Raw genomic sequence first — 26,163 nt, 5'->3', positions numbered from 1 at the left:
CGAGAGTGGAGATACAGTTCGTCTTCTAAAGTAACCTGCCAGTGTCACGATGTGGTCCAAATATATCGATGGTTCGTCAATCGGTGCCACATACAACAAAAATGTAAATAAAAAAGGGGGAGGAAGAGGGGGGGGGGGGGGGGGGGGGGGGCTTGACGGCGCCCAGAGAGAAAGCCACCTTCAAAATAAAACGACACAAACATACTGTCATGTCTGGTACAGTTTTCTATCGCCGCTTTCTCCTGGCGCATGCGCATGCAGTAAGGTACAGGGAACTCAAATTAATATACTAATGATTAATGTCTGGCAGGAGGGGGCAAAGGGTCAGATTCATTTGCATGAAGCTGGCTCCGGTGCCCGGAAGGCGATATGGTAGGTACAGTTCTGTTTGGCGTTGTGATGAGTTTCATTTGGACTAGACACACAGGCAGTGAACGTCGAGCTCGCTTGGCCGACTGCTCAAATAATGCGAGATATGCAACAGTTTATTTGAACCTTGTGCGCCCAATCTGGAATCAATTGTGCACGTTAAATTCAGCCGGCGGCCAGGTCTTATTAGACCTACGAATAGCGGCTGCAACACTACGCACACCACAGAACACGCAGGAGATTACCAGGGTTTGCCACAAATCTATGCTATAGGATATATTCAATTCGTTGCAATCGTCCGTTCGTCGAAAGTACAAGCTGTCACGCAGTGACCAAGTCCGCTCGTCACAACATTGCGCAACAATCCGCCACTGCGAAATATGACACTGCGATTCACGCGAAAGTCAAGAAGCAGAGTACGCTATAGTGTCCAAGGAGCACAGCACACGAGCACACAAACATTGTGACGAACGCAAGGCTGTAGAGACGCCCTGCGAGAAGACAAGTCGCGGCGCCACACTCAGTACGAATAGTCACACCGCGACGCATTCGTTCGATCACAATGATATGGCCGGTGCCTTGCGTCGACTATATTAGCGGCATTAGGGCATGCCATAACGGCACTTTATATGCATATTTATGTTTTGTAGTCGAAATTCATGGTTTCAAACAGACGCTTCGAAACAAACTTGGATTGGAGAGCCCACTGAATTGTCCGGTGTCTAAAAAGTCCAAGCGATTAAAAAGAAAAACAGCATTTGTAATACAACTCGGCATTATACAAAACACAGCGCGTTATAAGCTAAATGCGATATATACAGTACTATATACAATTACATACAGGAATCTATACGGCTGTGCGGTTAATAGCACACCGCGTTACGAGCATGTGCCTGCCGCAGTCAAGGGCCGTGGCAGAACTGATCAGGAGGTGGAGGCCAGCGCCTTGGTGAAGTTGATCTGCTTGCGGGCGTAGCTGACGAAGATCTGCTCCAGGGTGGTGTCGCTGGCGTAGAACTCCTTGAAGCGGTACTTCTTCTGGATGATCACCATCTTGGAGAACATCTCGCCCCACGTGGTGTAGGTCGTGGCGATCCGGTACTCCAGCACGCCCTGTGTGCGGGGCGTTTACCGAAGTGAGCAGCCCAGTTTTCACTGCCAGTAGCCAACTCCAACAAAACACCTCATGTTAGTCGCTGTGTACACAGGGCGTGTCACCCAAGACTTATCCCTGCTGAAAAAAAGTTATACGATGCAATAACCTCATAGATCCTCCATCATAGAATATCATACAATCTGTATGATATCTCATACAATTCGTATGATATTCTATGACATCTCTATGATGACTATGATTTTACAGAAATGTATGCCTTTTGAATGATAATTTTCTATGATTTGTATGATAAGTCTATGATATTTGTATGATAAACTGTATGAGTTTATTGCATCATAGAACTTTTTTCAGCAGGGTACGCAATTCTAAAAATAGGCTTCTTGAGTTAGACGGGCCCTTTTTTTTCCGCATATCACTCTCAGCGGTAAAGTTCATCAGAATATAGCTAAGAAGTGTAAACAAGCAGGCTGGTTCACTAATACTGAATAGTTAATTCTTAGCTATTACTAGAGATCACCAGCCGCCGCGGTGGCTCAGTGGTTATGACACTCGGCTGTTGACCCGAAAGACGCGGGTTCGATCCCGGCCGCGGCGGTTGAATTTCTTTCAAGGAGAAATTCTAGAGGCCCGTGTACTGTGCGATGTCAGTGCACGCCAAAGAACCCCAAATGGTCGAAATTTCCGGAGCCCTTCACTACGGCGTCCCTCAAGCCTGAATCGATTTGGGACGTTAAACCACATAAACCAAACCAAGCCAAATCAAACTAGATATAACACTTCTGGCGTACTCCTATCAGCGTCAGACTTGCTGTCGTCCACTGCAGAATAGAGGCCTGTCCCGTATACCTCCAGTTAACCCTGTCCTGTGCCGGCTGCTGCAAACTTATCCCCCCACAAACCTGACCCCCTGACAGGCCTTGTAGCGCTTGCCCTCGCTTGGAATCTATTCTGTTACCCTAAGGGCGCATCGATGATCTTTCCTTCTCATTACATGTCCTGCCCATGCCCACTTCTTGTTTACGACTAAGATATCATTAAGACGCGTTTGTTACTTGATCCATCCTGCTTTCTTGCCACTTTCCTCAAGAGGCAGAAAGAGAGCATGGTAGGAAATACCACAGAGGGTAACACCAACGAATGGTAAGAAGGGATCGCGTGCCTGGAAGGAGTGGTCCAGCTGGCAGCCGTGGAACTCGTGCTTCATGTCGTGCGTCAGGTCCTCCAGGTACTCGGAGTCGTCGAAGGTCTCCTGGCGCAGCCTGATGGTGATGGTGTAGCCGCGGCCGAACTTGCTCTTCAGCTCGTCCACCGTGCCGATGCACTCCAGCTGGCCCGACAGCAGGATCGCGATGCGGTCGCACAGCACCTCGCACTGCTGCATGCTGCGTCATCATCCTCGTCATCAGCCTTACTACGCCCGCTGTAGGGCAAATGCCTCTCCCATATCACTCCAGTTAACCCTGTCCTGTGCCAGCTGTGGCCATCCTATCCCCGCAAACCTCTTAATCTCATCCGCCCATCTAACTATCTGCAGCCCCCTGTTACGTTTCCCTTTCCTTCGAATCCAATCTGTTACCCTTAAAGGTGCACTGAAGAGGAATCTAAACTCGCCTTTTGCCGCGGGAACTCGATCTACACGTTCCAAGCATTCTTAGAAACTTCGACTAATTGCCTTGTGTGGCCGATTTCCCTAATTAAATCTAATTAACGTCCGGCTCCCGCCTTTATTTTTGAATTCTCCCTCGTACGGTGGGCGGAGTCGACCAACGCGTGGAGTGCCTTTCAGCCAGCTCCGTGGAGGCTTTGCTTTCGCTTTATGTTGTTTTTTAGGTTTCCGTGAATAAATAGTTTCATTCGCAGATACTATAGCCGCAAAATAAGCCCGTAGAAATAAAAATAAGCGCGGTCTGTTTGCTTCTACGGATTACTACGTATTACTCCGCCGATGGCAGAGCGGCAAGCCGCCACGGGACTGGGTGAAAGGCACTCCGCGCGTTGCGTCGACTCCGCCCACCGTACGGAGGAGAGCTAAAAAAAAAAAAAAGGGCGCGAGCCGGACGTTAATTCGATTTAATTAGGGAAATCGGCCACACAGGGCAATAAATCGAAGTTTCTAAGAATGCTCAGAACGTGTAGATTGAGTTCCCGCGGCAAAAAGACGAGTTCAGATTCCTCTTCAGTGCACCTTTAAGGACCAGCGGTTATCTTGCCTTCGTAATACATGACCTGCTCAAGCCCATTTTTTTCCTCTTGATTTCGACTAAGATGTCGTTAACCCGTGTTTGATTCACAGACTGCGACATATTACTACCGTTAAAATACACGCAAAGGACAGAGAGTAGAAACACACACGACAGACGCTCTGTCCTTTGCGTGTATTTTAACGCTAGTAATATGTCGCAGTCTGAATCAAAAGCACCAACTAGCCCAACTTTATTTTTTAATAACACGTGTCTGATCCCTCATCCACTCTGCCCTCTTCCTATCTCAACGTTGCACTTGGCATGCTGCAAAAAGCAATTTAACTTTCACCTTACACCGAGAACGAGTTTGTGCACACCAGTCATTTGGCTATAAAATACCCAGAGATCAAAGTATTCTGGCCAGATTTACTGCGTATCATTCGTGCGCAAATTTGACTTTTCTAGCAGGTAAAGAAAAAAAAATTATTGTGCAGCTCAAGTCTGATTAAAGGCGAGTTAGAGGAGCTGCAGTTCGCGATGTGACGTCAGCGTTATTCTACACTGATTCCATAGGCCGCTAAAAGCGGCCATAGTACTGGGTGGAGTGGCCCCACTCCTGAGAAACCGTGGCTTTTGTGCGACATTGAAATATAAGTGTTCTGGGGAGCTTGATTTCATCACGTTGCTCACCGAATGACATGAACTGCTGTACCGGTCTCACTCAAGCCAGCATTACCGAGAGACATGCAGTGTTGTATTAAGTCGCACAAACACCGTATTAACTCGAATGTAAGTTATGTAAAATTGAGTTTTTATTTTTACTGAAAATAGAAGTGGAAAATCACCCTTCGCGTTATAGTCGAACGTCCGCTTTAAAATTGAATATTACGCTGAGACAAAAATCACGCTATGCCGTATTTACTCGCATATTGGTTGATGCGTATTGCAGGTCGGCCCCCTACTTGGGGAAAAATAGAAGAATAGAATGCCGCGTTGGTCGACCAACGGAAGCAAATAGCGGTGGAGCTCACTTCCGTACCGAGCTCGGATTTGACGCGTCTTCCAGAGAAAGTGCGATAGCATATGCGCGACTTGAAGGCAACAGTAAAGAGCTTGGTTTCCTTCTCTGAAATTTCAGCAAGTTCCCTTAATGTATGCAAAGCCGCCGATGTCGCACGCTGATGGCAGCAATCCGCTTCGAGTGCACGGAAAGCTTGGCGCTGCTATTGCTCGAGAAAAGGTGATTTGTCTACTTTTCTCGGTAGCGCTATCTAACCCATTTTTGGGAGACATCGAACTCGCGCAATTTTCCAACGGCTTGGCGCAAGACTGCGAACGTTGCCGAGAATGGCCACTGAGGTTCTGGAGATACGACTCGACGCTCGGTTGAGCGACTGGGAGAAGTCTCGTTTGGTGCGAAAGCACTGCTAGCAAAGCTGAGAAACTTAGGATGCGTGAAGCCGCAACCTTTGAACTTTGCCGGTGAACTTTGAACTAATTAGACCGTTCGCGTTACAATTCTGTTTATTTTTTTCCTCGTTTCGCTCCCGAAGTGTCTACCCTCGCGTTACAATCGTAGTCCTGTTACATTCGGATTTTTGCATTCTATAAACGCAATTTCTGGAACACGGACAAGAAGATTTCACCTTCTCCAACATGGTTTCATGTTGGAGCAAATGAGCTGTGGCTTCCATCGCTACCACATAGTTTCACTAATGCCACTCTGTCTTGCGCGTCTCCGCCGGGAGGAATGAGTCATCGGCGGCCTAGGGTAAAGCGGGTATCGCAATTGCGTTGACTGCTAGCCCACTGATCGATCTATGCTCTGCAATTAACTGCACATACGCACGCAACAACTAAGCCACATACGGATCATTACAAGTGTAAAGCTCAGAAACTTAGTCTTTTCCAAAAGTAACCGGGAAATGAAGTTTGCTTCTCAGCCGTATATAGCGAAACCCTTATAGCTAAACCCACATAAATAGATCTTGGTTAACTGATGACTTTGGCAAAGACGGCATATTCATGGACACGCTAACCTGACGTGACTGAGAGACGGTCAAAAAAATGCCGGCGGCGCCGTGCAGCTACAAGTATATGAACCAGTAACAAGATTAACGTTGGCAGGCGAGTGCAGACGGGCGAGCCTTCCCAAGTTGGTGCAGACAATTCCTGCGATCCATCCCTGAACGCTCCATTCCGTTATCGGCCAAATTCACGAGGTTTAGCTTCTGCTTCCAGTTTTACGAATGTGCGTTTAGCCTGTTCGTATTCTCGCCGCGGTGTGGCAGCACCGGTAGCTTTCGGTCGTCGCTCCGTCGTCCCAGGTAAGCATGTCCACGACTGCGGCCAAATAAGCAGCGCAGAGAATGCGCACGTACCGACCTGTTGGATGTGAGCAAGATGGCGCAGTCGGTCATTTCGCGGATGACGCCCAGGCTGCGGAGGATCTGAGCCCTTGCGGCGACGTCGACGCCCGTGCTCGGCTCGTCCAACAGAATGACGCTGGGCAGGCCCGCGATGGCCAGCGCTATACACAGCTTGCGCTTGTCGCCCGGACTGCAGCGTCGGAAAGGCGCTCGTATCACATTGGTGGTAGCCAAACTTCCCTTAAAATTCGCGTGTGGAGGAAATATGGCGGCCCTAATAAAGACCCAGTGGCGCCACCTGGCAGGTGTGCAACAATGAACATTGTCAATAAATGGCGTATGCGTTACGTCCGGAGCGCCATGATGGTGCACCATGCATAGCTTTCACAAAGCTTTCATGGGGTAAGGGGCAATAAGACTAATAAAACTAATAAAAAGCCTATCGTCATGTTCCTGATCCCACCGACACCATGGCTAGCTTCACCAAAGTGGCAGTCATCTATTAAGAGGATGCTACAGAAATTGCGAAACTATGCGTAGGTTCTATGGTCCAAAATCCGAGAAGCTGACTGGCCCAGAGCTCGGAGGCTATTCGACTGTCGCGCCGCCTCAAATAACATGAACGGCTAACTGTTGTTCATAAAATGCATAAGGAGAAGGCGAGACTCCAACCATCAGCTTTAAGGAAACTCCATTGATACGTTTAGAAAGTTGGGAAGACAGTTCTTTGTTCATACCCGTTGCTGACGTAATGTCCAAATTTTTTCAGCAATAAATGTATCATTCGCTGCCGCACAAACAACATAGCCAGAAAGAGCCAAACAACCGATTTCCATTCCTCAGTGTCCCTTTTAATGTAGCCCCACCTAGCGCCCAAAGAAATAACTGAAGATCTGAAAGGGGGGGGGGGGGGGGGGGGCGCTTTGTCCAGGAACGAATTCTGAAGCTTTGCTGATGATGCTCATTATGATTACGGCCACGAGGGAACTCTCACGTGTAGCTCCTGGTGATGTCATTGGCGACGCTGGAGAGGTCCATGATCCGCAGCAAGTTCTTCACCATCGCTTTCGTGTCATCCAGGCGGAACCCGCGAAGGACGCAAAAAAGCTCGATGATCTGCGAATATTCGCATCCCCGCTCAAGTCAAACATCAAAACTACGAGGGCATTCGAAGTATCGCGTTTTATATCGCACATGCTCGGAAAATCGGAGCTTGCTCGCAATTTCTGCTTTCAAGAGTATTCGTTCGTCACTTCTGACTTGAGAATATGACGTGAATGCTACGATTACATTACCGGCCCAGAAAATCCATCATTTCGGGAACGCTGTTACGTTTTTACCCGAAAAGTCTTGTCATATGCCAGTCGTTACATGCTGTTAATAGACAAGAGCAGTTGGAGCCTTTCACGCTGCTAAGTGATAATCACCACTCGAAATCCCTCGTGTCTATGGAGACGTTCGCTTAGCTACCCGTCGCAGCTAAAGCATACTGTGATCCTGTTGGCATTGCGCATCAAAAAAATTGTATGTAGCAGCCACCATACCTGGACAAGATGCACGCTCCCCACCTTAGCACCCTTCCCACTTCAGGCCCTCCTTTCCATATATGGAGCTCTCTTCCTTCGAGTGAAGTCCCTATTTAAGGCCCGCCAATGATGAACGCTCTGCCCGGACGAAGCAAAGTCCTGTTGTAGAAACGTTAGCAAGATCCCCGAGGCTTCCCTCTCACCTTGTTCGCTTTGTGTTTGCAAGAAACCAATCTCTACAACGGGACAGTGAGCTATAGTGCCCACTGCCAAGGGAGAAAAACAATCACAAGAGACATCAACGCTACGGTTGGCTTGTATGCATTGTACTCAAAATCATTCTTTAGGAACGGGCCCTAAAATCATGCTAATGCAGTGTCGCCACCTGTGATGTGCAATATGAAGCATTGCGGCCGTTCAAGTGTCATAACTGCGCTGTCCCCCTCATCTCCATTTACAGCGACCGACCGGACAGAACAACGTCCGAAGCCCTATGTGACCAGGCTGCGCGAACTATATGTATACGATGTGCTTCTATGGCGCTGTTCGGGTCGCATTCACCTCTCGGCCGGTCAGGTGGTCGGGAAGGCCGAGGGTGTCCGGGCAGTATCCGAGCTGGGAAGCGTACTCCTTGGGCGTGAGAGACAGCGACCGGGAGCCCAGGAAGACATCGCCCGACGAGCTCTCCGACAGGCCTGTGAGCAGCTGCATGAGCTCCGTCTTGCCCGCCCCGGTCACGCCGATTATCCCCAGGCACTGAAAAGGGAGGAACGACCAAGAGAAATACGTTTACTGGACGGCTTGTCGGCACTGGTCTGACGGCAGGAGCTGACAGTTTCGTTTTTGACATAATTTGGATACCTATTTGTAGGAAATGCACTTTTCAAGGACGAAGAATTGTTGTATGGCATTGACATGAGCTTCTCATATTTTCAAAGACAATGAAAAAAATCGACAGACAGTTACGATAGCCGGTAACGCGAAATTCGAGCGCAGCTCTTGTGCAGCTGTCATCAGCTGTCATCATTGTGCAGCTGTCATCATGATGATGATCATCATCATCAGTTTTGAAGGAGCGCCATGCTTCGTGTATATACCAACAGGGCACACCTGGCCGCGCTTGAGGGCGAAGCTGATCTTGCTGACTCCCCGGCTGAGGCCGAAGGACTTTGTGAGCTTTCGCACCACGAGCGCGTACTCGGGCGGCATGGGGCCCGTCCCGAGCCCGTCGACCAGCCGTGCCTCGTGGGCCACGTCCGAGTCGAGCGGGGACGTGGTGAGCCGCGGCCCTTCCTGGCACTCGGGAGGCGAGACGCTCTCATCGGCCCGACGGTGAACCTGCAGCAAGAGCACAGGGGGAAACACGTCATGGGCTGCGAATCGACGCCTTCCCGCAGCATCAATCCGCAGTCTCTGCCGTCGCTGCGTCTCGCCTCCTAATCTGCCTGAAAAAAAAACAGAAACTGAAATCACTGCGGTCACCCGCATTGGGGCAATGCGAAAGCAAAACGTTCACATACTATAAGACCTGCGAACAAAAGTTAGCGCAAAAAAAAACGAGACAATCAAAAGAAAGGTGGACAAGACAACGCGCTTTGTCTTGTCCGCCTTTCTTGTGATTGTCTCGTTTTTTTTTTTGCACTCTTTTGTACGTATAACTGCACCGACTAGCCCAACAACAAGTGTTACTATAAAGACGTCCGTGGCTGTTCTGACGTCCATGCACTATACCGACGTCCGTGGCTATTTTGACATCTAATTGTAGTTTTTCTCGTTTAACTAATTTTAAACCTCATCAACCAAATTTCTCCCACGGCAACAATTTATCACACGCTACCTCTCACAATCACACTTTCATACACTCGTGCGGACACTTTTTGCGGACACGTTTTGCGGACACTTTTTTTGCTGACGCGACAGAGCCGTATAATACTTTCGCATTAATATGTAGCGAATTGTTCTCGGCGAGATACGAAATCGGAGGCTAACATTTGCACTCTAAACACGAATACACCCATATGGGAGCAAAAAGGGAGTAAGCTGTCCTCTAGCTTCGTTTTCTACCCATTTTTCTTCAGACAGGCGAGCCGACGACCTAGTAGTGAATACATGCTTTCCCACGTCTACTCGGTTTAACTACGTTAAAGCTCTACCAATTTTTTCGTGACCCACGTGACCAAACACCAACTACATGTCACGGGCATCGTTCGGTTGATGAAAACTAAAAAAGCGTCAAGAAGAAATTATTTAATGGTCGCAGTCGAATACCACAGGGTGGAATATATTTTAATGGCTAACGCATCATCTCAAAGAAGAAAACATGCCATTATAATTAGTGTCTGTGGTCCGTTAATTAAATCTGCGCCCGCGCAGAGTATTCCTTTACAAAAAAAGTTTTAGGCAGTCTTAGAGTGTCTATAGACTGTCTATAGACAAAAGTCTAGTAGGCAATACAAATGCCATAGACAGTGTACAGATAATCTATAGATTTATGGCCGTACACTTTTAGTAGACTTGTCTATAGACAGTCTATAGACTATGAATAGACAAAAAGCAATATCTATAGGAAGTCAATAGAGTCAATAAGAAGTCTATAGACTGTCTATAGATCATTTTTATTAGGGTTAGGTGAAACCTCCTGTATATGTAGGATTAACGTGGAGGACGGGGGACGCGTACCGATCCGAGCAGTCTCCGGCGCAGGCGTCCGTACGCGGTGGCGTCCATGACGGCCACAATGGCGAACAGCACGACGGCTTCGGCCAGCATCACGTACACCTCCACCATGACGGCGCCCGAAGGCTCGTACGGCTGCACCATCGTCTGGCGGCCCTCGGTGCCGGCGGAGCCGTTGCGCGAAGGCAGCGCTGCGCAATGATTTAATTTCAATTATTTATTATAATTTATCTTCTCGACGCACTGGGATTCCACCCAGCAAGTTTCATAATAGGCTAAAGCGATTTCTACCGCTGCTCAGCCAGCTGGTTCGATATTTCCATCAGCCCGCCAGTTGGAATCCATCATCATCACCATCATCATAAGGCTGACTACGCCCACTGCAAGGCAAAGGCCTCTGCCATGTCTTTCCAGTTAACGTTCTCCTTTGCTAGCTGGGGCCACCGTGTCCCCGCAGACTTCTTAATCTCATCCGCCCACTAACTTTCTGCCGCCCCCTGCTACGCTTGCCTTCTCTTGGAATCCAGTCCGTTGCCCTTAATGACCACCCGTTATCTCGCCTTCGCATTAAATGCCTTGCCCTTCCTCTTGATTTCGACTAGGATGTCATTACCCGCGTCTGTTCCCTCACGCACTCGGTAGGCTTACACCTATCATTTTTCTTTCCATAGTTCGCTGCGTTGTGCTTAAGCTGAACCCTCTTTGTTAGCCTCCACGTTTCTGCCCAATAGGTGAGTACCGGTAAGATATAGCTGTCGTATACTTTTCTCTACAGGGATGTTGGTAAACTGCCATTCATGATCTGAGAGAGCCTGCCACACGCGCTGCACCCCATTCTTATCCTTCTAGTTATTTCCCTCTCATGATCGGGGTCAAGCGGTCACTACCTGCCCTAAGTAGACGTATTCCCTTACCACTTTCAGCACCTCACCACCAATTGTGAACTGCCCTTGCGAGACTGGTGAATATTACTGCGGTTGGTAACACATGATTTTTTCAGCTGTGATATTAACCAGTACCAGCCACTGCCATGGAACCGAGACTTGCAGAGAGTATTACGAGTACTGCAACATTTTCAAGGCGAGGTTACTATTACAGAAAAGTTCTCTCTGAACTGATTTCAGCGCTTTCTATACGAAGTGAGGCGTTACTTTTGCATCTCATTTAAAGCAAGCGTTTCAGGCATTAGTATGATGGCACCGCGGAACGTTAGTACAAGTATAAGCCCTACATCCGCTTTGTTGAAGGGCGACATGCGACTGTAGCGCCCCGCGGCGGTCGATCGCGCATACCGTTGCAGCAGTACTTGAGCGAGATCGTGTGTCCCAGTTCGACGCTTCGGCAGGCGTTGCTGAGGAACTCTCCGCCGGTGAGGCAGACGTCGTTCTCGCGTCTTAGCCGCAGCAGCTGCGACATGCCGCGCGTGAACGTGAAGGTGGGCACGCTACGCAGCATCATGTCCAGGGCATGGGGAAGCAGCGACAGCAGGCCCGCCTCGGCCACCGTCGCCGTGTAGTGCAGGATGACCGGTTCCAGAGCGCCCATCAGGCCTGCAGCAGTGAAGGTAGAGGTCGCAGCGAAACCGAAACCATGCAACCCAGAGAAGGGAACAACACCGAACCGAGCAAGCTCTCACCGAACCGAGCAAGCTCTCAACAGACACGTTTTGCATACCGTGTTACCGTTTTGGTACCGGAGTATCGGAGCCCGCACGCAGCCAATGCGCATGCTCAAATAACCTTGACGGCGCCAGATGGCGCAAGGTACCCAGTAGCTGCGTGCGCGCCCGCAGCATCGGGACCAATCAACGCACTCTCCGGTAAAGGTAACATGGTACACGGTATGCTAAAGGTATCTAATGCGAGATCATCGGGCGGCACTTGTGGGAATTCAGTATGGACGAAACATAGCTGCGGAGATATCGTGTGACATCGTACAGCCAGCTTCCCCAATCAAACATTCTGCGAATGCCGCTCCATTTGCTCATTCTTGCTGTTGACGCTACAGTCGGTCTTACGCAACGTTACAAGATTCCAGTAACTTGATCTTACGGTTACGCCACGTTACTGCGGTGCTCGATACTCGTATTAAAACGCGCCACGGGGTCGTCGCGTGGGATTTATTTTGTTCTTTTTAATTTTTCATGGCTTGACCTCAATCTCCACAGGTCGTTATTCGCAAAAGCAGAACGGGAAAAGGTATTAGCACTCGTAACCCGTATTAACGACGAATGTGTGATTGCCATACTTTTTTAACATTCGCGTGGCAGTTACACTTGGAAGATTAAGACTTAGCCATATAGCCGCTTTCAACTCATGAGCGTAGCGGCAAATGCCCCTCGAAGAACGCCCTTCAGCCAATGCCATCGACCGATCGGCATGGTAACGTCGCGGTTGATCCCTTTACGTCTGTAGCGTGACAATGCAGGGGGCTAGCCGGGCAAGAGGATTAACCACGAAGCAACCGGATTAGCCGCGACGTCATGGCAATCGGCGGACGCCATTGGTAGGAGGGACTCCTCTGAAGGGCACGTGCCGCTTCGTTCATGAATTGTATCCGACTAAAGCATAGACGTGCAGCAGCATCATTGCCGGCGGCAACGCAGTTGAAGACGAGACAGGCCCTCTGCAGAGACGTATTAGCGGAGAGGTATACAAATTTACCGGACTCCGGCTGCGCACGCGCTGTGGCTACGGCCACCAAGCCCTACCAATTCCACTGCGCATGCTCGGGAGGCACCGGTAAACCGCTATGCATGTACAGCCGTCCACAGACTTAACACGAAAGACGGAAAGCGTGGCCTGGACTGCCGTCAACGCCGCGAAGCGATAGTCATTGGTGCGAGACAATGCTCTCGGTATGTTCGCGGTGGCTGACGATAGCTGGTGCGCAGCTCGCTTTTACTGCTTTTCCGCTTGTGCCTGATCGCCGCGTGGACAGCGCGCTCGTCACGGGGGTGTTTCAGCGCTTATTGCTCGCCGATGCGGCTTCCACGGCCCCGGCAGCGCTCTTTGCAGTTTTCTTATCGCGGCATCCAGGAACTGCCCGCTAAAGGCCGATTCACACGACGGACCGTTCGCCCGCGGCCCGCGCACTACGTGTGCATACGTCAGCACTTTGAGGGGCGCGCTGTCGGCCGCCATCCATCCATGCATCCAGCGCGCCTCTCAAAGTGCTGACGTATGCACACGTACTGCGCGGGCCGCGGACGAACGGTCCGTCGTGTGAATCGGCCTTAAAGGCCGATTCACACGACGGACCGTTCGCCCGCGGCCCGCGCACTACGTGTGCATACGTCAGCACTTTGAGGGGCGCGCTGTCGGCCGCCATCCATCCATGCATCCAGCGCGCCTCTCAAAGTGCTGACGTATGAACACGTAGTGCGCGGGCCGCGGGCGAACGGTCCGTCGTGTGAATCGGCCTTAAGCTGCCGCAGTTCGCACCAGCTATCGTCAGATACCGCAAACATTCCGAGAGAATTATCTCGCACCCGATGACTATCGCTTCATGGCGCTGACGGCAGTCCAGGCCACGCATTCCGTCTTTCGTGTTAAGTCTGTGGGCGGCTGTACGCTAGTAAGCCTTCGATATGCTGAGCATATCTAATACGGGTACATTGTGAGAACGCTCACATAGACTCATGACAAAAGAGCAGAACACACCGATGAAGAAGAGGAATATGACCATGATGGAGAGGCCGAACGAGCTGTCGCTGAACAGGCTGGACACCACGTAGCAGAAGGGAACCATGGACAGCCCGTGCGCTATGAACAGCACCGCCAGCATCGCTGCAAAGGCCGGAGGGAAAACGTTACTTGATCGTATCACGGGACTACAGAAATCTTGTGCGTGTTTTTTCATAGAATGATGCTGGAGGCATGCAATGTGTGGAATATCCATGTCCAACAATCATGGACAACGATTTTGAACATTAGAATACTGTAAAGTATTGTTATAAAAATATTGAAGGGAATGGTCAATTCTTCCGATGTGTGTCGAAATTTCTCTGTTAAGAGTGTTTCCATCACTCGTATCGAGCAGTTAAGATTGGCATAGAAAACCAATGGGGGACGCTTCTGACGACAGCAAGAACGGTAATAGCAAGAAAATTCAAGCCTGCCGCCGGGAGATCTGCGGATATATTGATTGTTATAGTGAAATCTTACAATATATGAAAAAACTGCGTTCATAAACTGGTTCCCGTTCAAAAACGTTTTTGTCCAGAATTGTCGGGTATTTGCTAGCGTTCCTATAAATGACTTTCTTCTCCAATGTAGTTTAAGCTTCAGCAGCCGAACGGTGGCTATCGCGCCACAAGTGGGGTCTAAGGTATTTGGGGTATACATTAACTTCGTTATATCCGCTACTTCGTTATTTCATTTCGCTCCGACTCTTAACGGAGCCGGCCAGGAGCCGGAGTGAAAGAGTGAACGAGCAGCTGTCTAAAATGATTTAAAGAGAAAAGTGCGCACAAGACGCGTCTGGTCTGCGTTAAGAAAGGGCCGCTGGGAGCCCGGGGGGGGGGGGGGGGACCACACGAGATACTCACCAGGGTACTCGCTGTTCAAGAGGCACCGGTGGCTGAAGCAGATGATGGGCACGAAGAAGACCGCGCATGCGCCGGCGAGCACGGTGTCGAAGATGAAGTTGCTCAGCCAGTAGACGGCGCCCGACACGCCGGTCATCATCTGCAGGTGCTTGAACTTGGAGCAGCGCTCGTTGATGGGCAACACCACGAAGCTGGCCGCGTAGAAGCACACAGCCAGCGGCGTGAAGATGCCCATGAGCACCTCGACGAGTACCGCGTCGGCGCTGATCGGCACCCCGCCGAAGGAGCGCTTGCCCTGCAGTAGCCGGTTCAGGTCGACCTTCTGGCCGCTGCCGGTGGTGCCCCGGCGTTGTCCGGAGGCCGTCTCGTTGTCGTGCGGCTGGTTGACGAGCTGGAAGCGGGCACCGGGACGCCCCGTGATGTTACGCAGTAGCGCAGAGTGGTACAGGTTCACCAGGAGCGGAGCGGCGTGCGGGCACTGGCCGTTGAACCAGAGCGTGGGCTGCGCAACAGGCGCGTATAGTTCCGTTCCTCGTAACTGATATACGTCCATTTTTGTGCACAAATATTATGGGGCAGTCTATAGACTCCCTGGACTTTTGGAAATAAAATCCATAAACTTCCCATAGACAAATCCTATAGTCTAGTCTTACAGACACTACGAATCCTATAGACAGCTAGTCTATAGATTTATGGCCATACACTTTTAATAGACTTTTCTACAGACCTTTAGAAAAGTCTATTAAAGTCTGTTAAGAGTGTATGGCCATACTAACTTTTCTACTAGATTAGACTTTTCTATAGACCTTCGCAGTAGGCCGCCGCGTTGGCTCAGTGGTTATGGTGCTCAGCTGCTGACCCGAAAGACGCGGGCTCGATCCCGGCCGCGGCGGTCTAATTTCGTTGGAGGCGAAATTCTAGAGGCCCGTGTACTGTGCGATGTCAGTGCACGTTAATGAACCCCAAGTGGTCAAAATTTCCGGAGCCCTCCACTAGGGCGTCTCTCATAGCCTGAGTCGCTTTGGGACGTTAAACCCCATAAACAAAACCAAACCAAACCAGACCAGACCAAAGCTCGAATGTGGGGCTGAGTTAACCAAACCAGACCAAAGCTCGAATGTGTGGCTGAGTTAGCGTCTGGTACCGTGGAGTTTCCCCTGAAGATGGCGCCGAAGAGCAGCCGGTAGTTGTAGCTCCTGGGGTGCACATCGGCGAAGTCCAGAAGACGCGAGCTGGTTTGGTCGGCGCTGATGTCGGTGAGGCGGATGTCCTGCTCGCTGAAGAGCTTCTTGAGGTGCCTCATCACGGGGTCCACGCTATGGTTGGCCGTAATGAAGGCCATGGGCGCCAGGACGCCCACCGCCCTCGTGGTGTACACCATCCGGTCTGTGTAGAAGTGGGACGACACCGTCTTGTCCTCGGTGAACATGTGCTGCAGGCCCGTCGCCAAGAGCAGCACGCTCACTGGAACCACCCAGCGCACCTGCGCAGTAATATGGCACCTCCTGTGAAATCATGGCACTATTACGGGTAGTTTCTACAAGATTTCCGTGTGATGTGCATGACATCATACGAAGTCACCGTCTGAATTTCGAGTTTTCCACATGTCTTGTCCGTACAGCCTGTGTAGACCAACACGATGTTTACAAATATAGTGGTGTTCGCGGGCGTCGGTGTCTACCGGATGCGGCCGGGGGTCAAAGCTCGGGAAACCCCGCTTCAGAAAGTGAATGGTCACAGTACCCTCTTTTAGTGGATGGATGGATCGATAGGAGCGCCCCCTTTGAAACGGGGTGGTGGCAATTGCCGCCATGCTCAGCTTTTCTTTTTTTTTTGTTTACTGTGTTGGCAATTCTCATTAAGAATCGCCATCATCTTTACCTGCGGTTTCCTACAATTCTAACCTTATGCCACATCTCTGCTTTTTAGTCACCAATCCCCCAATCGCTTTTTGCTAACTTCCACTGCAGATCTATTTACATGACCATTGGTATCTTTAAACCCTAGGGCCTCAGGAAGAGTGACTGCGCCTGCATCGACATCCGGATGGATACCGTCACATTTGATTATGAGGTGTTCAATTGTTTCCACAGATCTACCACACACTGCACATGTGTCATCTTTTTCGCTAAATTTCTTTTTTGTAGCTGCGCGTTCTAAGACACCCTGACCTAGCTTCAAAAAGTAGGGCACTGCCTCTTGAGTTATCATAGCAAAATTCTTTCCTGATCTGCCTTTTCCAATATCGATATAGTTCTACACTATGTTTCTTTTCCATTGAATTCATCCAATTTTTAACTTCCGCGTTTTTAACCTGTCGTTTAATGCTCTTTCTTTCTCCGTCCTCATGACCGGTATACTTACTGGTTAGTTTTCTAGTTCTTATCCGCCACTGTGAGTCAACGCTCTTTCTGTATAAATATTTAAATACCTTAGCTGCCCACCTGTTATCTTCCAATTTCCTCAGGCGTTCTTCATATAGTATTTTACTCTTAGCTTCCCGTGCTTCGAACGATGCCCAGCCCATATCCCCTTGTACTGCCTCGTTTGTGGTTTTGCCGTGGGCACCTAGTGCTAATCTTCCAACAGCTCTCTGATTTACGCCTAATCTCGACTGAACTTCTGCCCTTAAGCACAGAACCGCATTGCCGAAAGTAAGTCCCGGCAACATTATTCCTTTCCAAATACCTCTTAGTACTTCATATTTGTTGTACCCCCATAATGCCCTATGTTTCATTATCCCGGCGTCTCTTCATTTTGCCTTAAGAGCCTGTTCGTGCTTTTCCGTGAATATCTACCCTTCGTTTAGCCATATCCCGAGGTATTTTTATGCGGCCACTTTGGGTATTTCGTGGCCTTGTATTGTAAGCACCTGATCAGTTGTATCGTTAAAAACCATCACACCTGATTTAGTTGCGCTAAAACTGAATCCTAGAGCGTCTCCTTCGTCTCCACAGCAATTAACCAAAGTTTGTAAATCTTCCTGGCTATCTGCTAACAGTACAATATTGTCCGCATACATTAAACCCGGGACTCGCTGCTCAACTATATTTCCCCCTAATCTGTGCGACAGATTATAACCTAGATTACTTTCTTCTAGCCTTCTTTCCATATTTATCACGTAAAGCATGAACAGCAGCGGTGATAGAGGACAACCTTGCCTTAATCCTTTGTGCACCCCCACAGTTGTGGTACTTTTTTCCCTTCCCATGTAATTTCAACTTCATTATCTCGGTAGATTTCCTGTAGAAAATCAATTACGTCATGACCGATACCTAAATCTTTCAATATGCTCCACAGGAGTTCCCTGTTCACGTTATCGTATGCACCGCTTATGTCCAGAAAGGCTAAAAACAGAGGTCTTTTTTTCGCCTTAGCTATTTCTATGCATTGGGTAAGCACGAACAGGCTATCATCTAAACGCCTACCCCTTCTGAACCTATTCTGAAGTTCTCCGAGTATCCGATTACCTTCTACCCATGCCTGCATCTTCAATTTCACCGCCTGCATTGCCAGCCTGTACATAACAGACGTTATCGTAATCGGACAGTAGGATTTGATGTTCATCTTATCTCCTTTCCCTTTATAAATCAAATTCATTTTACTCTGTCTCCAGCTGTGCGGAATTTGCTGATTTGTTATGACTGTCTCCAATGCTTTTATCAGCGCTTCCTTGCTTCTTGGGCCAAGTTCATTAATCAGCTTAATTGGAATTTCGTCTATCCCTGCGGATGTGGTTTTAGGAATATTCGCTTCCGCCTTTTCCCAGTTAAGACTAGTCAGTTCTAAGCTGTTCTCTATTGTGCTGTCCTGTGTTGCCGCCTCATTTGGGGAGATTACCCCATTGTCGTTGCTAAAAGACGCAGCTATAAATGCTGTAATGTAGTCCACAGCATCGTCTCCCTCTAAACATTTTCCCTCAGCATCTATAATCTGTTCCTGCGTTCTTTTATTTGTTTTTCCCAACCAGCTTATATGGTTCCAGAATTTTCTTGGCCCCCCTTTATTTGCATCGCGAACTTCAGCCAGCCATTTATCAGAGGACTGCTTCATTTTAGCCTGGACTAGGACCTGAACTTGCTGTTTCTTTTGTCGATAAGATTCCCATTTTTCGCCTATTTCCTCTTCAGATAACTGCGCCTTCTTTGCTTCTCTGTGTTCCCTTGAAGCCACCCGTCGTTGTTCGATGGCCTCCTTAATTTCCATATTCCACCAGCTTCGTGGCTTCCTCTTTCCTCCCCAGCGGTTTACTCCTTTCACTTGTTTCATTTTTGTAGCGATGAGCAGTTCTAACTGATTATAATCCCACTTTTCCATGGGGTGTTTCTCGATTACTTCTTCTATTTCGGCTGATATTAGCGCTCTTTGTTCATCGTTTAATTTTGCGTTGTCTTTTTGACTTCGCTGCATTTGTATTTTGACTAGGGCTCCCAACTGTAGACTAATACGTTTATGATCACTTCCTAGGCTGTACTTCCCCTCTTCGTCTATTTCCATTATTGCGAGCTTGCTATAGATGCCCTGTGACATTAGACAGTAGTCAACGGTTGTTTGCCTGTTACGGGATTCCCACGTGATTTGTCCCTCACATTTAGTTTCTCTGTTGTCAATAACTAGGTTGTGCCGCTCACACAAGTCTAGCATTAACTTCCCGTTACAGTCTGTGTATCCATCAAGATCCTCGATGTGGCCGTTCATGTCTCCAAGCAAAATAATATCGACACCGTCTCCAATCTGCTTTATATCGTCATTGAGGCACTTAACTAGATCCTGGTTTTCTTGCCTGCATTTGTCCCCGGTCCTTAAATAAACTACCCCTAGCCATGTCCTTTTGCCAGAAATTGTACCTGATATCCAGACATGTTCTTTGCAAGTTGATTTTATTCTTTGCCAATTTGTTCCTTAATGTATCAGCATACCTACTCCTCCTCCCTTGTTGTTCTGTTGCACCCTTCCCAGATATAGCCATCGATTAAAGGTGGGCCTTCTAGATCTCTCAGATGTGTCTCGCATAGAGCGTACACACCTACTGCTTCATCCTTTAACTGCTGTTCTATTTCTAGCCATTTCGCTCTCTTTCTACCCCATTGCATGTTTATGTAACTGATCCTGGCGTTAAATTTATTTTTCGCATTTTTCTTTCTGGGCCGCCTAGTGGCCATTTTGTTGGGCTCAGCCGCCATTGTTACATTTACTACATCGCGGTTACTACATCGCGGTTACATGAGCGGTTACGAATGGCGGCGCCATCTGGATGTGGCCAGTGAAAGCTATCGCCTTATGTCACCATTATCTTCTGATGAGCGTTTTTTTTTTCTTCTTTTACCTGTCTGTAATGTACACAAATTTTTGTAAATATACCGTGCTCATGCGCAGATAGTCTCGCCAATTGGCCAGCAGCAATGCCCTGATTTTGTTGCGAGGTGGTTGTGTGTTTAACAACAATCGAAGTTTCCAACTTGAACAAAGTTTCCGCTATTGACCACGGATGTCGCTGCAGTCGATAAGGAATTGTTCTATGATAATTCAAGGGACAGTGTCCTACTCTGAAGCTAGATGAGGGTGCCTTAGAAAGCGAAACTACAAAAAAAAAATTATCTAGGAAGATGACACATGTGCAGAGCATGGTACTGTGCGATGTCAGTGCACGTTAAAGAACCCCAGGAGGTCGAAATTTCCGGAGCCCTCCACTACGGCGTCTCTCATAGCCTTGGTCGCTTTGGGACGTTAAACCCCATAAACCAACCTAAATGTCTTATACTAGAATGCGGCGGTATCCACCCCGCAACAGCAACGCCAACCGTCTTGCTTACGTCAGAGACTGGTGTTGATCTATAAACTATGAAAACCGTCATATGGAACGTTATACAGCGGTGTACTACGTTACGATAGCTGCTTGGATGACGGAATATTTACTTCTTAAAAGAAAACTAGTGACTGCAAGCAGAGACTATATTTCGCCGCGCAACAAAGGCTCGCAAATAGCTTTAACATACCGCTACGTCCGCTACCGTTTATCGTCAGGTGCTAGCAACGTATTGGTACTGTGCTCATAAGCAGATAGGCTCGCCAATTGGCCAGCAGGGATGCCCTCCTATATACCGTGCCCCCAAACTCGCGACCCCTTTTGGGCAAAAAAAAGACTCCGAATTTAGGTCGACGCTGCCGCACCCTGCGCTCCTAGCTCGCCCAAAAAGTTTTACAGGAGGCCGAGTCACAAAGAAACATTTATTCGTTCACGAGACATCGCTGACTCGTCGTCGCATGTGATGACAAGTTGCTATCATATTAAAACAAACCTTTGGTGCATATCTCAATTAAATTCATGTCTTTTTAAGCAGATCCACTTTCGCACCGTCTCTGATAACTGTTATAAAATTACGAGCGCACGCGACGTGATATTATCCGCAACTCGTGTTGAAATTACTTTTGATCCCGCATATAGGCCGTCTTTAAGACCCCGCATATACGTCGACTCTGATTATAAGTCGACCACCCAACTTTGGAAGGAAATTTTTTAAAAAATGTCGACTTATGCGCGGCAATATACGGTACATATACGGTATAAAAGTTCGTCTTGCTGTCCCCCTGAGGAGGCGTAGGGACAAGGAGGCGACGAGTAGAATAAGGGACGGGAGGTTTGAAGCCAGCGCGTGTGTTCGGCGTACCACTGGCGGGTGCCAGTCCCGCAGCCACATGTAGAAGCGCTTCTTGAGCAACCAGGCCAGCTGCCGAGGGCCCGTCCTGCTCCCGGGGGCCCTGTCAGGCTTGTACACGTGGTCGTGCTCGGACATTGCTGGCGTGCCCGCCTCGATGCCCGACTGGAAGCTCGGATCGTGGGTCACCTGGACAGGGCACGACGTCAGCAAGAGGGCGCCATGAATCAGTGCGCTCGCGAAACCGGAGACCACATGCTAACGCATTCCCCTCCGCATCAGTCGTATTGATCGCCCGTGAACTTTTTCATCTACATAGATGGAGAAACGAGCGTCACTTATTTTACAACCGCCCCCCCCCCCCCCCCCCCCGCACAAAGTGGCTGCGGTGCTCATATCCTGAGCCAGAGGTCGCAGGTTTGAATCCAGGCTGCAGCGGCCACGTTTTAATGCAGGCGAAACGCGAATACACTCGTGTGCTGTGCGATCGGAAGCGGATGGGTAGCGGATCGCGCTGTGCTGTATAACTGAATTGTTTGTTCAAAACTGCCATGTCGTGGTTTTGAAGGCTCCTCGCCAGACGCACCTTGTCCAAGACCTCCTCGAGCGACGACATGGCGACGCTCATGGCACCAATCTTGAGGTTCTTCCGCTCGCGGTCCAGCTCCTTGAACATGGCCGTTAGCCGCCGGTTGCCCGGGTTGGCTCCGATCGCGTACTCGACCTCGAAGTTGGTGTCCTGCTTGATGACCGCGTGCGGGATGTGGCGCTTGAAGAGGGCCTCGAGGGCGTCCGCCTGACAGCCGGCCTCCTTGGCGACGCGGATGTTGTAGCCGGCACGGAAGCGCTCCCGCAGGAAACCGGGCGACCCGCAGCACCAGAGCAGGCCCTTGTTCATGATGCCGATCTTGTCGGCCAGCACGTCGGCCTCGTGCAGGTTCTGCGTGGTCAGCAGGATGCAGCAGTGGCGACGCGCCTTGAGCAACAGCTCCCAAACCTCGCGCTGGCTATGCGGGTCCATGGTCGCCGTGGGCTCGTCGAAGATCATGATCTTGCACTGCGAAATCAAGGATATATATGGATTCGACCAGGGGTACATGGGAGGGGGGCCGTCTTGTCATGCTAACGCAACCTCACCCCGTCAAAAAAATAATAATGAGTGTCGTGCCCGAATTGCGACAAAATTTTAGTCGTTTTGTTGTAACGACAGATTTGCCTCTAGTATTGTATTATTTTTCTCTTGTATTGTTCTCCACTTCTGTCATAACGGCAAAGGAGAGCACATCAATACAGCAAATTCTGTTGTTACTACATAGATTTCTGTTGTCACTACAAGTTCGTCGCCAAAAATACTATGTATAGAAAATTTGTTGTGGTGACAAAAATTTTTGTTGTCTTTTTCGACAGGGCATTGTTGCTGCTGAATTTTACAGCACATACAGTAGCACAAACGGACGCGAATAGAGATGAGTAAGACCAGTGGTCTCATTTAGGCTGTTTGGTCTATGCTCATCTTGACAGCGCCGCGCCAAGCATATGGTATAGAACGCGTGCTATAGGGACCAGATCAAAGTGGACGCTTGGGCAAATTGATCTGACATCAAATTTCTCGCTAATGCGCCCCCCCCCCTTCTCTCTGTGTTTTATGTGTGCTTTGCGGCGCGCTGTCAAGATGAAAGATTGAGACGATTGTTACTGGTGTCTATTTGTCTCTGTGCCCGTGTTCTTCAGCTGGCACGCGCTCTGTGCATACATTATCGTAGCCGTGAATGTACGCAGAGGTGGCCTTGTGCGTTTTCTGCTCACGTCCCATCCGTGTCGCGCTTATTCAGCAGTTAGCAACGTACGCAAAGCCAGTCCTCCTCCTGAGATCCTGCGTGCGCAGTCTGTCGCGACGCGCAGCTCACCTTGGAGGCTACCAGGAGTGTTATGGCGACGCAGAGGAGTCTCTTCATTCCGTCCGATAAGGTGGATGGGCGGTAGCTCATGTAGGAAGACATCTGGATGTCAGTGAGCAGCAGGTTGATCTCCGGCCGGATTTTGTTCATGGACAGACCCTTTAACTGCAATGCGAAGAGAATGTACCATCACCCCTGTAACTCTCTTTAGCCTTTCTTTTGCTGCCAGTGCTAATGCGGCTTTCGCTGTTCACACCCATGTATACTTCGAATAAGCGGTACGTTCCTCATAGGGGTGCACTGTGTTCGACTACGAACAACGAATGTCTAGCCATTCTTATAATGACAGATTCGAGCGAACTGACTTCCATCATGCTAACGCATTTAACAGTTTATTTAGTCTGCAGCGCTCGTAAAGACGGGCAACACGAAGATGCGATATCCTTCCTCTTGTCCGTGTTTCCGAGCGCTGCAGACTTCAACTTGCATAATCAGCTACCCTCGTCACATTTAGCAAGTCAGCAAAAGCTCATTGATAGTCAATGATGTGTCATCAACAGAAAATACAACTGGGAGGTATAAAATTAGACACCACAAGCACTGAATCTCTCTAGAAGCTGAACCGTTAAAAGTCAGCGCTTGTGGTACCCATTGTATATCTGGTCGTCGTCATTTTGCGGTATTGGCTCTGTGGTATTGGCTCACATGGTCGGAACAGCTTTGCATGCCAGTATTGTTTTATCGGTGAGATGCTTGTCAAATGTGGCTCTCGAGAGCTGTGTTCAGAACAGAGCGAAGTCGCTCACCATGGCGAAGAATAGCAGGTGCTCCTCGACGGTGAGCTCGTCGAAGAGCACGTCGTGCGCTGGACAGTACGCGATGCGCTCGCGAGCTTCCTCCGTGTGCAGAACCACGTCGTAGTTGTCCACGATTATCTGGCCGCTCGAAGGATGCACCATCCCTGTGCCGAGTGATGAGGAAACTATGCCTTTCGAATGCTTCTCCCATGAGAGCTCAATGAGTCATTGTCGTAGGCTAGCCCTGAAGACATCCTTGGTTCATAAGCTTCGCTTTGAGAGGTACTATGAGAGGTTTTATCAGCAGTGAATGGAACACGAACAAGATAACTGAAATGCCAACACGAAACACCAACATGTTGACTCCTAACGAGGAAATACAAGTGAGGTTGATTAACTCTTTTGAAGGACACTTTTACCTCCTTCTAAGCGAAATTAACCTGCACTAGTATTGCCCCCCCCCCCACCCCTAACACCTTTTAATATTGCAATTCGTGTTTCAATTTTCCTGTATGAATTTCATTTGTTGCTGATAGCACATGTACAGCATGTCTGGTCAGTCATTGGAGTGTCAGCGTTGGCCTCCTCCGTGATAAGTTTGTATAACGCTTGTTTCAAGAACCTTCTAGAAACAAGCGTTATACAAACATATCACGGAGGAAGATGGTCTTGGAGACATCAAGGGGAAACCCAGCCGCCAAATTTCTGAGTGACTTTATTGTTCCAGAGTGCCTACAGGGGCAGCAGGTTTCAGCCGAACAGACACTAATCAGCCAATCACATCCTGGATGGCTCTTTAGATGGTTCCTGCCCGCCGATGGGGGAACGGCCGGTCAGGGCAAAGCACGCGACAAAGAGCGACAAGGAAAGCCTATAGACTGACGTCAACACAGACCTCTTAAGTGTGTAGGTATAGAAAGTGACTTACCCGTCACCATCTTGATCATCGTTGATTTACCAGATCCCGCTGGGCCAAGAAGAACGGTGATCTGGTGCCGGAAAACCTTTAGGTTGACGTGTTGCAAAAGGAAGTTCCGATAGAACTGAAAAGAGCAACAGAAAATCTCTAACTAGGCACACACGTCGGGGCTGGTTCAGAACGAAAGGGGTTAGTTCACAGATATGTTGTTGACAACGGTCGTTCCAATCACTCAAGCGATATGTTTCACAGACGATCAGTGCAGTTGATGCGGCAGGGTATGCGTTAGCATTAGTGTACAAGCCAGCCGCTGCCGCTGTCCTGTTCAGACAGTGTGAGTGAGTGGCGTGATCCAGTCCGCCAATCACTGTGACACCCCGTAGCCCTCTCCACTCTCCCTCACCCGTCACCTCCCTCCCTCTCTGTCTTCCCTCTCCCGCGTTTTCTCTCCGTCTCCTCTTCTCTCTCCTCTAAAGTGGAGAGGAAGACTTCTCTTTCTCCACTTCGTCGCCTGCCGACCAAGGCTTCAGACGGACGGACGGATTTCTGCGACAAGGCGGTTTTAATGCTACCGCATTATCACAGCAAAAGCTGCCAAAAGTCGAACACAGATGCCTTATCGATTACAGAACGAGTTCTTTAGTTAAAAGCAGTGCTGTAAGGACAGAGCTGAGCTGCCTTCATTTTCCATGTGCACCTCACCTTCTTGAGGCTGGTGACCTGAATGGCGGGGATAAGATCCTGGGGGTCCGACTCGAACAGGCTGGGGTCGGCATTGGGCCGGCTCTTCACGTTCTTCGCGCGCTGGGGCACCCAGTAGCTCTTCTGCGGGCACAGAAACCAAACACCTGAGCGTGTGGTGTCGATCATTGCGTGACGTGACACAGAGGGGCGTTGTAAATGTTCAGTTCGTCGGCTTTCAACACGATGCCAAAGTGGTGCTTCCTAGTTGAATTGTCCTAATGTTAGATTACAGCAGCACGGAATGGGGCACAGAATGAATGAAAGAAATGGCAGCAGATTTGCGTAATTGGTCCATATGTGAGCATGTGCGCTAGAAGGGTGTGTTTTGCAAATTTTTGCAACATTAAGCATGCTATACTG

At 49.3% G+C, this 26,163-nt stretch overlaps 1 protein-coding gene across 1 annotated transcript in view; it reads right to left on the bottom strand.

Moving 5' to 3' along the window:
* Window positions 1-1,077: 1,077 nt before the first annotated feature.
* Window positions 1,078-26,163, bottom strand: part of LOC149365793 (phospholipid-transporting ATPase ABCA3-like) — a 39,685-nt gene continuing 14,599 nt past the window's right edge. The window contains exons 7-23 of the mRNA XM_089569259.1: window positions 25,762-25,884; window positions 25,069-25,183; window positions 24,150-24,304; window positions 23,353-23,508; window positions 22,032-22,502; window positions 21,458-21,634; window positions 15,934-16,272; window positions 14,790-15,291; window positions 13,903-14,028; window positions 11,533-11,790; window positions 10,244-10,431; window positions 8,675-8,902; window positions 8,126-8,320; window positions 7,033-7,154; window positions 6,055-6,228; window positions 2,646-2,868; window positions 1,078-1,482 (exon numbers count right to left, since the gene is read on the bottom strand). Coding sequence (XP_089425385.1) covers window positions 1,294-1,482; window positions 2,646-2,868; window positions 6,055-6,228; window positions 7,033-7,154; window positions 8,126-8,320; window positions 8,675-8,902; window positions 10,244-10,431; window positions 11,533-11,790; window positions 13,903-14,028; window positions 14,790-15,291; window positions 15,934-16,272; window positions 21,458-21,634; window positions 22,032-22,502; window positions 23,353-23,508; window positions 24,150-24,304; window positions 25,069-25,183; window positions 25,762-25,884 — 3,741 coding nt within the window. The 3' untranslated portion in view covers window positions 1,078-1,293. The remainder of the gene's footprint in view (window positions 1,483-2,645; window positions 2,869-6,054; window positions 6,229-7,032; window positions 7,155-8,125; window positions 8,321-8,674; window positions 8,903-10,243; window positions 10,432-11,532; window positions 11,791-13,902; window positions 14,029-14,789; window positions 15,292-15,933; window positions 16,273-21,457; window positions 21,635-22,031; window positions 22,503-23,352; window positions 23,509-24,149; window positions 24,305-25,068; window positions 25,184-25,761; window positions 25,885-26,163) is intronic.

Source organism: Amblyomma mixtum, chromosome 1 (assembly GCF_055824585.1).
Source record: "Amblyomma mixtum isolate Tamu chromosome 1, ASM5582458v1, whole genome shotgun sequence".
NCBI classification, from domain to species: domain Eukaryota; kingdom Metazoa; phylum Arthropoda; class Arachnida; order Ixodida; family Ixodidae; genus Amblyomma; species Amblyomma mixtum.
This window is presented reverse-complemented; position numbering and strand designations above follow the sequence as displayed.